This window comes from Sus scrofa, chromosome 13 (genome assembly GCF_054392235.1).
Source record: "Sus scrofa isolate SSC_HxYL_T2T_F1_AM1 chromosome 13, Sscrofa_HxYL_maternal_Yorkshire_Landrace_v2.0, whole genome shotgun sequence".
Lineage (NCBI taxonomy): Eukaryota > Metazoa > Chordata > Mammalia > Artiodactyla > Suidae > Sus > Sus scrofa.
In genome coordinates this window covers 155103797-155121008 of record NC_139395.1, presented here as the reverse complement: position 1 = coordinate 155121008, position 17212 = coordinate 155103797, and the positions used below count along the sequence as shown (strand labels likewise).

At 38.2% G+C, this 17212-nt stretch overlaps 1 protein-coding gene across 5 annotated transcripts in view; it reads right to left on the bottom strand.

Moving 5' to 3' along the window:
- Positions 1 to 17212, bottom strand: part of GSK3B (glycogen synthase kinase 3 beta) — a 233450-nt gene that overhangs the window by 8086 nt on the left and 208152 nt on the right. For 3 of the 5 annotated variants that reach the window (XM_021068182.2, NM_001128443.1, XM_021068186.2), the window contains 1 exon segment: positions 13554 to 13652. In XM_021068182.2, coding sequence (XP_020923841.1) covers positions 13554 to 13652 — 99 coding nt within the window. 5 annotated transcript variants of the gene reach the window in all.

The following is a 17212-nucleotide window of genomic DNA, read 5'->3' as shown; positions in this document are numbered from 1 at the left end:
AAAGACCTAGATGTAAGACCAGATACTATAAAACTCTTAGAGGAAAACATAGGCCAAACATTCTCCAACATAAACCACAGGAACATCTTCTCAGATCTACCTCTTAATGACAGTAAAAACAAAAATAAACAAATGGGACTTAAAAAGTCTCTGTGCAGCAAAGGAAACCCTAAACAAAACGAATAGACAACCCACAGAATGGGAGAAAATCTTTGCAAATGAAGCGACTGACAAGGGATTCATCTCCAAAATTTATAAACACCTTCTGCAGCTCAAAACAAACAACCCCGTCAAAAAATGGGCAGAAGATCTAAATAGACAAAACTCCGAGGAAGACATACAGACGGCCAAAAAACACATGAAGAGATGTTCAACATCACTCATTATTACAGAAATGCAAATCAAAACCACTATGAGGTACCATCTTACACCGCCAGAAAGGCCATCATCAAAAAGTCTACAAACAATAAGTGCTGGAGAGGGTGTGGAGAAAAGGGAACCCTATTACACTGTTGGTGGGAATGTAAATTGGTACAACCACTGTGGAAAGCAGTATGGAGATTCCTCAGAAAACTAAAAACAGAATTACCATTTGATCCAGCAATCCCACTCCTGGGCATCTATCCAGAGAAAACCATGATTCAAAAAGACATGCAGAGGAGTTCCAGTCATGGCACAGTGGTTAACGAATTCGACTAGGAACCATGAGGTTGCAGGTTCGATCCCTGGCCTTGCTCAGGGGTTAAAGATCCGGCATTGCCCTGAGCTGTGGTGTAGGTAGCAGACGCGGCTCAGATCCAGAGTTGCTGTGGCTCTGGTGTAGGCCATCAGCTACAGCTCCGATTCGACCCCCAGCCTGGGAACCTCCATATGCCATGGGAAGCGGCCCTAGAAAAAGGCAAAAAGGCAAAAAGACAAAAAAAAAAAAAAAAAAAAAAGAAAAGACACATGTACTCCAATGTTCACTGCAGCACTATATACAACAGCCAAGACATAGAAACAACCTAAATGGCCATTGACAAAGGAGTAGATAAAGAAGATGTGGTACATATACACAGTGGAATATTACTCAGCCATTAAAAGGAAAGAAACAACGGCATTTGCAGCAACATGTATGGACCCAGAAATTATCAAGCTAAGTGAAGTCAGTCAGACAATGAGACACCAACATCAAATGCTATCACTTACAAGTGGAAACTAAAAAAAGGACAGAATGAGGGAGTTCCCGTCGTGGCGCAGTGGTTAACGAATCCGACTGGGAACCATGAGGTTGCGGGTTCGGTCCCTGCCCTTGCTCAGTGGGTTAACGATCCGGCGTTGCCGTGAGCTGTGGTGTAGGCTGCAGACGCGGCTCGGATCCCGCGTTGCTGTGGCTCTGGCGTAGGCCAGTGGCTACAGCTCCGATTAGACCCCTAGCCTGGGAACCTCCATATGCCGCGGGAGCGGCCCAAGAAATAGCAACAACAACAACAACAACAACAATAAAAATTACAAAAAAAAAAAAAAAAAAAAAAAAAAAGGACAGAAATGAACTTCTCTGCAGAACAGATACTGACTCGCAGACTTTGAAAAACTTATGGTTTCCAAATGAGACAGGTTGCGGGGTGGTGGGATGCAATGAGGATTTGGGATGGACATGCTGTAAAATTTGGTTGTGATGATTGTTGTACACCTACAAATGTAATAAAATACATTAAGTAATAAAAAAAAGTGCTTAGTAATTGTCCAATGAATGGAAAGGTAAAAGAGACATCTAAAAATACATGTTTAATGTGACTGCATTCAGCACCACCACCACAGTGAATATCAGTGGCGGCAGTTGTTAACATCTGTGTGCTTACCAAGCTGCCACATATCATATGTTGCAGGTGTGCCATTTAGCACACATAGCAAGAAATATGTACAATTAATTGCACCTACTTTGTAAGTGGGAAAATGGATGCGCAGAGATTAGGTAATGTGCCCAAGGTCATAGAGCTAACAAGTGGGAGAGCTGAGCACAGAGGGAAGAGAGAAAGAGAGTGATTACCTTTATGGGTTGTAGGGGACAAGCAGAAAAGACTTCCTAGTAAAGGGAGGAAAGAGGGCTTTCATTCAGACACATTGGATTTCATTCATAATCCAATGTGACTTCTACCAAGCCTATTTCTATTAACTAAAAGGTTATTACATTAAAACAGATCAGTAAATTTATAATAAGAAGAATTAAGAGTATTGGAGTTCCTGTTGTGGCTCAGTGGGTTGAGAGCCTGACAGAGTGTCTCTGAGGATGCAGGTTTGATCCCTGGCCTTGCTCAGTGGGTTAAGGAGCTGGCCTGTAGCTGCAGTTCTGATTCGACCCCTAGCCCCAGAAACTTCGATAAGCCACAGGTACTGCTGTAAAAAGGAAAAAAAAAAAAAAAAGGATGTAGTTATTTTATTATCCAATTTTCAAACAGTCTGTATGGCATATACAGAGATACACCTGTTTGGGAAACAGTTACAGAGCTGATATTTCACTGACTTCTAACATTCCTAGAAACCAGTGCTTGTTACCACCCTTCTGGTATTGTTACAAAATCAACCACCCGACCAGCAAACCAAGGATAGACTTGAGGGAGAAAGGAAAGAATAATCAGCTTTGGGGGAAGGAAAGGTATGAGGTCATTCTTTTACATTTTGGTAGCCACCTTCCAAGATCGTTTCAATGAGTCATGCCTCTTGATGTTCATGCCCTTGTGTAGTCCCCTAGTAAATAGGGCTGATCTATGTAAGCACCAGGACACTGGAGAATTAATGGTGTGTGACTTCAAAAGTTAGAACATTCTAACTTTCAACACTGTGGCTTCTACTTTCCTCTCCTTGTATCATCTGCTCTAGGGGAAGCCAGCTGTCACACTGTGAGACAATCAAGCAGCACTATGGAGAGGTCCACATGGTGAAAGACTGGGCCTCCTGCACACAGCCAGCACAGATTCACTAACCTCATGAATGAGCCATCCTGGAAGTAGATCTTCCAGCCCTAGACAACAAACCTTCAGATGCCTCAGCCCTGACATTTTGACTACAATCTCAAGAGAAATCCTGACTCAGAATTATATAGCTTAGGCTGCTCCTGAATTTCTGACCAGCAGTCACTGTGAGATAACATGTTTATTCTTCCTTTTTTTTTTGGTCTCTTCTAGGGCTGCTCCCGAGGCATATGGAGGTTCCCAGGCTAGGGGTCTGATCGGAGCTGTAGCTGCCTGCCTATGCCAGAGCCACAGCAACACGGGATCTGAGCTGCATCTGCAACCTACACCACAGCTCACAGCAATGCTGGGTCCTTAACCCACTGAGCAAGGGCAGGGATCGAACCTGCAACCTCATGGTTCCTAGTCAGATTCGTTAACCACTGAGCCATGACGGGAACTCCCAACACATGTTTATTCTTAGGTTGCTCAATTTTGGAGTATCCTGATATGTAGCAACAGATACCAATACATGTGTATATATCAATAACTTAAATGCCACTTAAGGTTTGGGTTCAAAAGCCCATCAGAGCACTATTGACCAAGTCCCTCGACAAAACTAGGTATGCTCCTAATAAGCTATATAAGACAAGAAAGAATTGCATTGGATGTTAATCTGTTTTTTCCCTAATGCTAAGAAGAGTCTATGGTTTTTTCCCTAATGCTAAGAAGAGTCTATGGTTTTTGTATTGGATATGGCAAAGGGAATTTGTGCATTTATTAAGACCAATTTTATTCTGTGTGACCTCAGAGGTAAAAATGACTAGTTGGGCAATCCTCTAGTGAAACTAAGGGTGAAACTCTAAGACATTAAGTTCCCAACAGAGTCCTTCAGGCTGTGACTTTTGTCCTAAATTTTTATGTAAATGATTTTATATAAAATTTTATATAAATGATTTTAGAGTAAACGATACACATATATTTTTTAGGAGAGCATCTAGTTTTATTTTCAGATTCTCAGAAATCCATAAGAGTTACTATATAATCAAGCCATGGATTTCATGGGCAGCTGTCTCAATACTGAGGAAACTGTTCCACCTGGTCGCTCATGTGGTAAACCACGAGTTCTCATCTTGATTCCTTACTCCCCCACCCTCTCCAACACATCAGCAAGTCCCATCCATTCTCCCTCCAAATGTGTCTGATCAAATGTATAAATGGGGGGGGGGTGAATGGAAGCCCCTCCCATTTATAAACTGTTGCCAAAGTGTTTAAATGAAAAAGTAAAAAAACAAGGGAACAGGCTAGGAGGAAAGGACAGAGAATAAATAAAGGGGTTGGAGTTCCAAAGGCTCTGCCACCATGAATCAGTATTCCAGAACTATGGGTCCATAAAAGCTAATATCTTCTAATTGATAAAAGTGTTCACTGTCTTAGCCCAGCAGCAATAATGGAAATGTTCTCTGTACTCTCTAATAGGATTCCTGCTAACTATATATGGTTATTTAAATTTAATTGAAATTAAATAAAAATTTAGTTATTTATTCCATAAATGTTTTTAGGTTCTCAAAAAGCTGTAAAATCTTATTGGTATATTAGTAAAAGAGCTTATTTCAGACATATAAAACACTTTTTGTGTTTTACATGTACTTTATATTTGGGAACTTTAAGTATACTTTTTATTTTCTTATTTCCTTTATTATATATTTTATGTATTTCTATTCACCAAGCCCATTTTATATATTTCTATTCCCAGGTATCCTCTTTTTATGACAGTAATGTCTCATGACAGGTCAACTCTTCTAAAAGATAACGTTTTGGAGATCTGTGTTACCTTGTTTTTTTTGGGGGAGGGGGCTCTTTTTAGGGCTGCATCTGTGGCACATGGAAGTTCTCAAGCTAGCGGTCAACTGGGAGCTGCAGATACCAAATCCGAGCTGTGTCTGCAACGTATACCATAGCTCTCGACAACGCCGGATCCTTTAACCCACTGGCCAGAGATAGAACCTACATCTTCATGGATACTAGCTGGGTTCTTAACAGGCTTAACTACATCATGAACTCCTGTGTTTCCTTGTTTGTACTATGTAGCTAACTCAGGATGTTTCTATTCAAGGTGTTCCAAGTGGAAATGCCTCTACCAGAAAACTATGTCTCAGACATTAGTGTTATTAACTGACAAATGAACAAACAATGGCATTACTCACAGAGAATTAAAGGCATACCCTAAGATTCTATTTCAACCAAAATCATAATCTACACTAATGAAATCAAACTATCACCAGTAAGGAAAAAGATTCAATTTTCAGTTTTTCCTTTATAATGTTACCATGATTGACAATTTTTTGTGTGTCATAATGGGGAGGGGGACAGTCCTCAGCAAAGTATCACTATCTTTGTCATGTTATTCAAAGGAGAAGGTGTGGCACAAGACACCACAGTAGCTTCAGTCATTTAAAAAAACAGAACTGAAACGCAGATGGAAGGCTTATCAAGAAGATTGTTTATACTTGATTGACCAGCAGCACAGAGGTCTTAGCTGCTGTGAACTCAGGAGCAAAGTACATTTTAATTAAGAGGCTCGGTTTTTCAAGGTAGGAAACTGAAGGCCACAGGGACATAGGATTTATTTTCATCTCTGAAGTTAAAAAAAACTTAATTTAGGAGTAAAGAATAAGAAAAGGCATATGAATATAAACAGGTGACTTCAGGTAGGGAACTAAAGAACACTTATACCCAGAACAATGTCTCAGCACATTCGCTAACTTAATCAAGATTTTACTAGGGGTCAAATTGGAGCTGTAGCTGCTGGCCTACACCACAGCCATAGCAACACCAGATGAGAGCTGCATCTGCAACCTGTACCGCAGCTCTCGCCAACACTGGATCTTTTAACCTACTGAGCAAGGCCAGGGACTGAACTCGCATCCATTCTCATGGATACTAGTCGGATTCTTAACCCACTGAGCCACAATGGGAACTCCCTAAAATTTCTGACAATACAAGATGACATGTTTTACATAAAAAGAAGCAATTTAGTAGAGAAAAATCCGTTTTTATTTATTTTTATTAAAAAAATTAAAAAATTTTTTTTTGTCTTTTTGCCTTTTCTAGGGCCGCTCCTGTGGCATACGGAGGTTCCCAGGCTAGGGGTCTAATCGGAGCTATAGCCGCCAGCCTATGCCAGAGCCACAGTAATGCGGGATCCAAGCTGCGTCTGTGACCTACACCACAGCCAACGGCAATGGAGGATCCTTAACCCCCTGAGCAAGGCCAGGGATTGAACCTGCAACCTCATGGTTCCTAGTCGGGTTTGTTAACCACTGCTCCACGACAGGAACTCCAAATCCCTGTTTTTAAAAGCCATATATTTTTAGGAAATTCTGCATATGTTTGGGTTAAGATAGAAAATAGAAAGGAGAGAAGAGGAACACCTGAGGGCATACACTACAGATTCTACAACTAGACAGTATATGGAGGCAGCTTTCCCAATGCATACTCTAAAAGTGGCATAGAGGCTAAGGATAACCATGCTTGGGGAGGGAATGTAGGGATGGCAACTTTCATTTTAGAAAAGTATTGATACACTGACTTAATTTAACATTTTATTTTTCAAAATCAGCTGAAACAAATAATGGGAAAAATTATTCTGGGTTTAACTATGTCTGGTTAAAGAAAATTGGCTAGTAATATACAAGGTGACAAGATGACAGGAATTCTGGGATAAAAATAACTGAAATAGCGAGAAAAAGGGATCCCTAGCCCTGGCTAAAGCTGAACCATGACTTTAGCAAAATGTATTTCAAAAAGATTAGGGAACAAATAGGTATGATTTTGTGGTTAAGAGTCTTCAACAAAAAGAAGGGTGGGCTAATAACTGAAAAGAAATAGAAATGTATAAAAAGCAAAATTTTAACCAAATTGCACATAAGCTCAATGCAAAGTAAAAGAAGAAGTACCAAAGAAACCAACTTAAAAGGGTTTTCTTTGATGAGCTCCTAATTTAAATATATGTAACTTTAAGATGTAGGACACATATTCTAGGAAAAATAGAAAATAACAACATGAACCTGTAAGAATAGGCCAGATTTGGTTTAAATGAGGTAATAGCAAAAGGTTTTCAAAGCAAGATCAAGAAAAGTTAAGCCCCCTGACCAGGTAAAAAGACAGAGAAGACAGACCTTGTCCAACTCTTATCATGATTCCCTTTTCTGTTAGAAGGGTTTTCAACCTGAAAAGGATATAACAAAAATCCTAATAAACAAAATGCAGCCCAAGGAAGGTGAGGGCAATCTACATATTTTTTTAATTAAATTTTTTTACATATTTTAAATGTCTTTAAACCCAGAATCTACAGTCCTAAACACATTCTAGAATGGATTACAGAAATTCAATTTACAAATACTTAGGTACCAGAAATTTGAGTCTTTTAAAAAAAAAAAAGATTTAATTTCCATCTTTGATAGTCACTTTTTTGATGGAAAAATCTGAAAGTTTTCTCGACAACAGCAAAGCATTTTACAAAGTTTTTCATAACATTATTATATAAGCAAACAACAAAAAGGTAACCCGTCATTTAGAGATCATCATCAGAATAATCCCTAATAAACCTTGCCTAGTCCCATTTTATTTATTTTATCAATTACTTCGGTAAAAGGGAAAAAAAATCTAGTAGGTCCTGCCTTGTCCTGTTGGATGTATTTTATTAGCTGCTTGGAAAAGAGGTAAAAAATTAATGTGTTTATGAAATGTGCAGATGACAGATAATTGTACAGAAAATCCAACATCCTGATCTTTAGAACATATTCAGAATTAGGATTTAAAATCCTCATTAGTAGGGAGAGGATGCTAGCCATCATTAAAATGTGAAGGACCTGTGCATGTGAGAATGGGGTTGGTTCTATAAAACACCACAGCAGGATCACTGAGTCAAAGAGGTATAGGCAGATACATTTCTAACAGGGTGATACAAAGATGGGAATTTACTGAAGATTCCAGTTACTGAATATACACAAGCATGGGACACTAGTTCTCAGTAGATAGTAAGAAAGGTGACATGAGATCAGTGGTTTTCAAATTTGCTTTAATAGCAGAATCACTGCACTAGAAGAAACTTTACCCAGAAGACTAACATACAAACAGAGAAAACTGCTCTAGCTGAAATTCCCAAACTCATCTCACACTTAACTCATGCGGCATTGGATCAGACCATCTCTAAAGTGATTCATCTTATGATTAATAAAACTATAACTTCTCAAGATTTTTTACTCTGAATGGTCCGAATGAATGGCCTCCCAAATGGAATGAATGAGAGGGTCTGGAGAAAAATCAGATATAAATATTGAAATAAGAAACATGTATGTGTAACTGGGTCACCATGTTGTACGGTAGAAAAAAAACTGTATTGGGCAAATAACAATAAAAACAAAAAAAAAAGAAAAAAGAAACTATAGGAGTTCCTATTGTGGCTCAGTGGTAATGAATCAGACTGGTATCCATGAGGATGTGGGTTTGATCCCTGGCCTTGCTAAGTGGGTTGGGGATCTGGCCTTGCTGTGAGCTGTGGTGTAGGTCATAGACCCAGCTCGGATCCTGCATGGCTGTGGCTGTGGCACATACTAGCAGCTGCCACTCCAATTTGACCCCTAGCCTAGGAACTTCCATATGCCACAGGATGCAGCCCTAAAAAGCCCAAAAACCAAAAAAACAACACTCCCCCCCACAAACAAAAAAACTGTACTCATGGACTGAGAATAGTACTTTTCAGGAGTTCCAGTAGTACTTTTTAGAGTGTACTTTTCAAGAGTTTCTCATGTCAATCCAGGTCAGCCATCAGCTACAATGGCCCATATACTGAGGTATTTTTAAAAACAATTTAAAAGAATGTGAAAGTTTTTGAGAAAAACATCACCTATACCCACTAATTAACACAACTGTTAACATTTTTGTCTATTTGTATCCAGTTCCTATCCAAATGCAAACACACATTTTGGCAGTTGCCAACATGGTACCTAACGTTTTTAGATTTTCTCCGTGAAATTAAGATGATTATTTCTACAAATGTAAGTTCCATGATAATTATATTTTATGGTTATATAAAAATGGAGATTTCATAATGTATTGAAAAATTTTCTTACTGTTGATCATTCAGATCATATTGGTTCTTTTTGTTATAATTATTCCTATTCATTTCTCTGTACATGGTAGCTTTTCTTTTTTTTTTTCCTATTAGATGTGTCCTGAAGTTAAGATTCCTAAAGTGGGATTAGTGAATAAAAAGGTATGAACCCTACTTGGAATGCTTGTTATACACAATAATACTTTCCAACAGATATTTATCCATTCATCTGCAGTAACTACCTGAACTTTTAACATAACACATGGAAAGAGTAGTTAAAATATCTGCAAAGATAGTGTCCTTAGTATTAATGTCATTAAATTGATAGAAGCTATCTTTACCATTTTCAAAAGAGGTGAGAAAAAGAACTACTACTGTGATTTTCTTTTTCTTTTGTTTTTGCTTTTTAGGGCTGCACCCACAAGCATATGGTGGTTCCCAAGCTAGGGGCTGAATTGGAGCTGTAGCTGCCAGCCTATACCACAGCGCAGCAACGTCAGATCCAAGCTGTGTCTGTGACCTACACCACAACTCACGGCAACGCCAGATCCTGAACCTACAATCTTATGGTTCCTAGTCGGATTCAGTGATTCATTTCCGCTGAGTCATGAAGGGAACCCCCTGTGATTTTCTATTCTATCGATCAAAATTCTTTTGGCGAGGCTAGAGTATAACAATTAACCATATAGTCTCAGAATAATCTCACATTTAGGCCACAAAATAACAACATTTAAGTCACAATTAGGCCAAGAAAAGGTCTATTTTCTTTGCTTTTTCTAGAAGTAGCAATATAGAGAATAAATGGAGATTTCTGCCTACAATGAATTTAATGTTTAATTAGACCTCATATCTGAATGCCATTTAATAGCTTTGGCTACTAACAGAAACTAAAAACCAAAGCTTATTCCATGCTGATATAGTCAGTATGATCATAGTTGATGGTATCTTCATCATTTTACTTTGTTCTTTTTTTGCTTTTATCCTATTTTAGGATTTAGCTTTTGCTCCCACATCAACATAAATGTCCATCCTTATTTAAGCCAGCTACTACATAAAAGCTTCTCAGGCAGTCATCTTGGAGCCTCTGTATTCTAACGATCTTCCTCAAGATACAAACATGCTGAGAGAACCTGAACTTCAGTGGTACTGGGCATTAGTAGAAGTGGGATTTTAACAGATCAGAAGATAATTTCAGGGTTATGCTTCTCTTCTGAATTTGTGATCTTAGTGATCTAGATCCAATTTTAGACGATGAGGAGGAACATTTTCAGGCTAGGCAAAGTAGGTATTCTGCTTCTTGTTGCTACGGTTTTGTCAAAAACTAAAAGCGGCTCTAGCTCTAAAACATTATTTTGACATATATTCTGACATAACTAAATAAGTCAGTTTAAATAACCTCTAAATAAGTTAGTTAGAGGTACATATATTGCAATTAATTCACCCAAAGCATATTGGGTTATATTACTATGGTGCAGCAGCTAGGGTGAGTGATTAGAAAATCTAATTTTGAAAATTTTGAATGTGAAAAATTTCCAGGTTTACATCATCAAAGTCTAAGGCTTTGCAGCTTAACAGTTTACTTCTTTGTACCTTGGAGCAGACCCAGAAATGCTGTGAGTAAAGTTTCAGTCTTTCTGCAGGCATTCAGTCCCTCACTGCCTAGGTGGAAAAATGGGGTTTCTATTTACTCAGGTTAGCCACATATTCTTTTTTTTGTAAGAGGATGGCTGGTTTTTAAGATCTCCAAATCTATCCTTTCTTGTCAGTAACAATTAAAAGAGTGTAGCAGTTTCCTTTCACTCAAGGCCTATCATGCAACCAGGCAAAATATGTTAAGCATTTGTACAGAGGGAATTCCTGAGAGCATGTATATTTTAAGGTCTTGCTAAAGAATGTAACATTAAATTCTTATTTAAAGTATGTACATGTGCACATATGTACATATATTTACTTAAAGAGAGGCAGCCATAAAGGTCATACAATCAATCCCTTCATCTACATTTCCTGAGGTATGTCTGGTGACATTATTTGGCTCTTACAACTTAGGCCCCAAAGAAAACTGTTTTCCTTTAATTATACTGTGGTGTTATTATACCCTTTGGCTTATGCAGAAGGGCACTTAAAAAAGAATTCATATGAAACTCACTATTACATTTATTGTTGAAATGCTGATGACAACTTCATTTATTCTATCTTTTACAGTACCAAATCTGAAGCTAAAGGAGAAATACTTTTCAAACAGCAAGGTCAGAAACACTTTGCTTCTCCTAAGCTACCAGTTTGCTTTTTGTCTAATAGATAATGTGAAATTTTTAACAGATACTATTTCTTTAACTTAGCCACTAGGAAACTCAGAGAAATACCTGAGATCTTTTTTGGTAACTATTAAGATACAAGGCACGCATTTCTCTAAACTAATTTTAGCTCTGCCCTTAGCCTACTATTCCTCTACTAAATTCCTCATACCCAGATTTACTTCAGCACTGAAGTAAATTCTCAAGATCAAAGTCCAATGTCAGTTTCCCTATTTATGTTGAAATCTGATTTCAAAAGCTATAAAAATGTATACATAGCATATATATACACAAAAATATACACACACACATATATATTTTATTGCTACATATATATTTATTGCTATGTATACATATGCCTGCAGCATATGGAGGTTCCCGGGCTAAGGGTCAAATCAGAGCTGCTGCTGCCGGCCTACACCAGAGGCACAGTAATGCCAGATCCGAGCCGAGTCTGCAACCTACACCACAGCTCACGGCAACGCCAGATCCTTAACCCACTGAGCGAGGCCAGGAATCGAATCCGCAACCTCATGGTTCCTAGTTGGATTCATTTCCACTGCACCATGATGGGAACTCCCAATAAAATATTTTTTTGATGACTGACTGCTGTAACATGTATCAAAGCAACAGAAAAATCAGGCTATACTAAGTTTCTACCAGGCAGACAATTTGCCCAAAACCCTAGTTGCAATCATTAACTAGTTTCAGTATTTCACGTTAAGAAAATCATTTAAAATTACCCCAAACGTATCGATCATAATTCTCATTGCTATTCAGAGTCTAAAACAAATCCTAGAAAGTAGCTCAACAAGCAAATGTACTAGTGCAGGGTACATTAAATAGGTAACATTTTGAACAATCAATGTAATCTAACTTGGGCCAGTGATTTATTAAGTTTATTAATAGCTCATCTAAGCAAGTGTGTCTTCCTTCTAAAAATATCATAGTTAAAAAAAACCCAAAAAAGATCCCCTATATTTTTACACTTAAAAAATTCAGAGCACATTCAGTACATATTTGATTTGTGCCATATTACTCCAGGAGAGCACTGCCACTCATTTTACAGATTGAGAAAACTAATAAGATACTACTAAGACTAATAAAGTTCAAATGACTTTCTCAAGGTAGCATGTGCTGAAGAAACTAAAACCAGAAGAGATCTAATCCTTCTTTCCAAACTTTTTGTGGAATGAAAATGAAGAGAGGGCATGGATTAGAATGAAGTGTTTACTAGCAACTTCCTAAAAGATTAAGATTGGACAGGAATAAACAACTCTGTGACAGACAACAGGAGACAGCTTTTGACCTTACCGTTGAATGTCTAGGACTAGTAATGAGAGATATTCTCTTATAGCATAAATACCCTTGGGCAAAAACTGGTTTGATCCCATTCAGTTCAATGCAATAGATGATTTAATAGTAATGGAGTCCGCTCCTGATATGTTTTCTGTATGTGTGTGTCTGGGGCGGGAAAGTACCAAATTTTAAGCCCAGTTGTGCTACCTATATATTTCTAACTTCATTTTAGCTGTCTTTGAGGATCCTCAATTCACTCAAGGGTTGAGTATTTTCAAAACATCTGTAATGACTGTGATTCTTACTAAATCAGGCCCCAACATTAGCTAGCTAAGGGACCAGCAGTGTTCCCAAACTCTAACCTGAGAGACTATGTGGGAATTTTTCTGGTGTGTGTATGGGAGGGGTGGGAGGTGAAGAGGTAGAGGGGTAGACAAGATTCAGTCGTATCCTGATCTACATCTTCGCTAAATGTATTTGCACTGCAGTTTTAGCCATTTCAAATGATTAAGTTATACCAATCTATATTTCATACTTCTTGAAAATCTGTTCCAGTATATTAATAAAACTTATATTCAAAGTGATGGAACTAAAATGAATTATCTTCAATAACATTACATTTATATAGATTGCTTTCTACTGTTAGCATCTCATTTGATATATATTAATCAAGAAATTATACAGAAAGCATTACTTTTAAAATAACTAAGGTGACATCACTTATACCATATATAAAAAGTATTTATGGGGTCCTTTTGTGCTTTTTGGAAATTAAAGTAACATTTTATTTGCATTTAATCATTTGGTTTTGCTATGTTTTTGATGCTTGGAAAGTATTAAATGTTCAAATGAGATAAAATGGAGAAAAAAAACCAGAATATGTCTTTATAGTGGAGATTTATGTGTTCTCACCTGAGGCTGCTGTGGCATTTGAAGGGGTTGAAGCAGCTGCTTGAATCCGAGCATGAGGAGGAATAAGGATGGTAGCTAGAGGTGGATTACTTGACAATTCTAGAGAAAAGGTAAGACACTTACGTTAGAGCCCACTCTTAGCTTTTATGTGAAACTATTTTATTGGTAACACTAAACAGAAGACATGTATTAACACACTGGTTGAAGAGAAAAGCAGACATGATAAACCTACATCTGAAACTAAATCAATGAGCTATTAATTAACCTATAGTCAAAGTCTACAGAAATATTGTGATACATAGCAAAGGCACTACCTGCTAAACTTAGGATATGTTTGAGAACTAAAGACCCTGGGAAAGGTATTCACCAAAAGTTTGAGGGCAAACATATTAATTGATAAGATAAATTTCCATCTTGCATTAACTTAAATATACTCAGTTTCCCCTTACTACTCTGACAGTAACTGACTGCAGGAACTGAGGGTGATGGTGTCACAGAAAAGAGAGTACAACTGTAGTCTGTATGTCAGCATGCACAAACCAACTTACTCAAGGGCAGGTAAGATGTATCCAAATGCTAGTGTAAACAGGATTTAAGGAACATCTGCTTAAAGTCTCATTGCTTTTATTAAGAACAAGAATGTCTTTGTTCAATTCTACTTTGCTTTTTTTTTTTTTTTTTAAATTTTATGGCTGCACCCAATGGCATATGGAAGTTCCTGGGCCAGAAATGGAATCTGAGCCACAGCTGCAGCAACCCTGGTTTCTTTAACCTACTGTACTGGGTGGGAACTCCCTATTCTGCTTTTTAATTTAGTAAGATAATTACTTTTAAAAGTCTGAAATAAGCTTTTTAGGGCCCTACCTGCTGCATATGGAGGTTCCCAGGCTAGGGGTTGAATTGGAGCTACAGCTGCAGGCCACAGTCACAGCCTCACCAAATCCGAGCCACGTCTGTGACCTACACCACAGCTCACAGCAACGCCAGATCCTTAACCCACTGAATGAGGACGGGGATCAAACCCACAACCTCATGGTTCCTAGTCAGATTCATTTCCACTATGCCACAACGGGAACTCCACAAACTGGCTTTCTTTAAAGAATCAAGTACTGTATATGAATCTTGAGATATTTTTATATTTTTAATTTTATTTTTTATTTATTACTATTATTTTAGGGCTGCACCTGTGGCATATGGAGGTTCCCAGGCTAGGTGTCGAATCGGAGCTGTAACTGCTGGCCTACGCCACAGTCACAGCAACCCAGGATCTGAGCCGCGTCTGCAACCTACCACAGCTCATGGCAATGCCAGATCCTTAACCCACTGAGTGAGGCCAGGGATCAAACCTGCGTCCTCATGGATGCTAGTAAGATTCGTTAACTGCTGAGCCACAATAGGAACTCTCGAAAAATAATTTTTAGATGATACTGGATGTTGGAGTTCCTGCTGTGGCACAGTGGGTTAAGACTCCGACTGCAGTGGCTTGGGTCACTGAGGTGCAGGTTCAATCTGCCAAAGCACAGTGGGTTAAAGGATTTGGCGTTGCAAAAGCTGCTAGGATTTAATCCCTGGCTCGGGAACTTCCATATGCCAAGGGTGTGGCCATAAAAAAAATTACATGGAATGTAATAATGTAAAGAACTAGCAAGACATGGTAGTGAGCTTGCATATAAAAACATTTGGTGTTAACTTTAGATAATGTGACTGTTCTTCCAGTCTGCCTGGGATAACCCTGGCTTATTCTTCTAGTTCTGGCATTTAACTAGTGAGTGCTCATTTCCACCCCATTAGTGTCACAGTTTGAAGGAATAATTATATGATCATAGGAAGACATCCTCTGAGCTATGAGCAATTCACAGTTATGACATGGACTAAACAAAGTCAGCAAACAGTGTTGTTTAAAAATCTTTATGGAGTTCCCATTGCAGCTCAGTGGAAATGAATCTAACTAGGATCCATGAGAATCCAGGTTCGATCCCTGGCCTTGTTCAGTGGGTTAAGGATTCAGCGTTGCTGTGAACTGTGGTGTAGGTTGCAGGCGTGGCTCGGATCCCATGTTACTGTTGCTGTGGCGTAGGCCAGCAGCTACAGCTCCAATTCGACTCCATAGCCTGGGAACCTCCATATGCTTCAGGTGCGGCTCTAAAAAGACAAACAAAACCAAAAAACTTTATAAAGTAAAATTCACATAATATAAAATTGTTTTAAAGTGTATAATTTTGTGGCATTTAGTACATTCACCATGTTGTACAATCATTACCTCTACCTAGTTTCAAAACCTTTTCCCCACCACAAAGGGAAATACCTTTAAGCAAATCCTCTCCATTCATCCCTCTCACCCACGCCAGCAAGGAAATAGCATTTTGATAATGCAGTATTTTAAAAATATTTTCTGGTACAAAGCCCCTGGAAATACTGATTTATTCAACTTAGTGCCTAAATATCTAAATTTTGTACTAAAGATAACATACTAAATGATAACCAGATTCTGGTAAAAAGAACCAACATGCTGATGTCAAGATATATGAAAAATAAATGGGAGGAAAACCTCAAAACTAAGAGAAGACTCTTCATTTTTTTTCCCCCTTAAATGAGAAAACTTAGATCAGCTCATCAAATAACAATCCTCCCAGAGAAGATAGCTGGAAAACCACTGCCCTAATGATCAAGTTTGAAGACATGCTGTTTTCTCATAATCAGCTTTAGTAGCTATTTTGGTTCTGAGGTACAGAAAGAGCCTATGTAGTTTCATGTCAAGTCACCCCAATTTTAACCCACAAGCTTACACCTTAGAAAACAAAAGAATCCCTGACTAATTGCCATGGCTGATGACTTTATGGTTCTAGGAATAAAAATTAATGCAAGATGTGGTAGTTATTCTTCAGAAAAGAAAGTCAGACTCAACATCCCAAATAAGCTTAAAATCTCCTAAAATAGAAAAGCTTCTTTAAAATACATCCATCCATCTACCCACACACACCCTCATCCATCTAACAATACTGAGTGTGAAAGAGTGTGCTAGTTCCAGGACAGACAGATAAAAAGATAGTTGCTTTTTTCTATTCAACGAAAATAGAAAACGGAAGGACAATTTATACAATATGCTGGCAAGAAAGGCATTCACTAGATTTAGGACAAGGGCAATTTTAAATGAAAAGATCTCTATGACCATGTGCCCAACATCTAAAAGAAAATCTTAAAAAGGAAAAGATGACTAGAGTCTTTTTTTTTTTTTTTTTTTGCTTTTTAGGGCCACACTAGTGGCATATGAAAGTTCCCAGGCTAGGAGTGGAATCGGAACTGCAGCTGCCAACCTACAACACAGCTATAGCAACTCAGGATCCCGAACTTACTGAGCAAGGCCAGGGATAGAACCTGCAACTTCATGGATTCATTTCTGCTGCACCACAATGGGAACTCCCAAATATTTCAAAAAGACATTTTGACAGAGTTACTAATGAGGTAATTAAAATAAACTCAACATTTGTGGTCTGTGGTCACTACTTAAAATGCTGCTCATTTTCTCTCATTCACGTACTTGCTTTTACCTGATCACCTACCCTTCTATATATGTATACGCATGTCTCATTGAGGGCCATGGTGGTTTTGTGTCTTATTCTGGATAAAGGTGTATGTGTGCATGTAGAAAGCTAACTAAT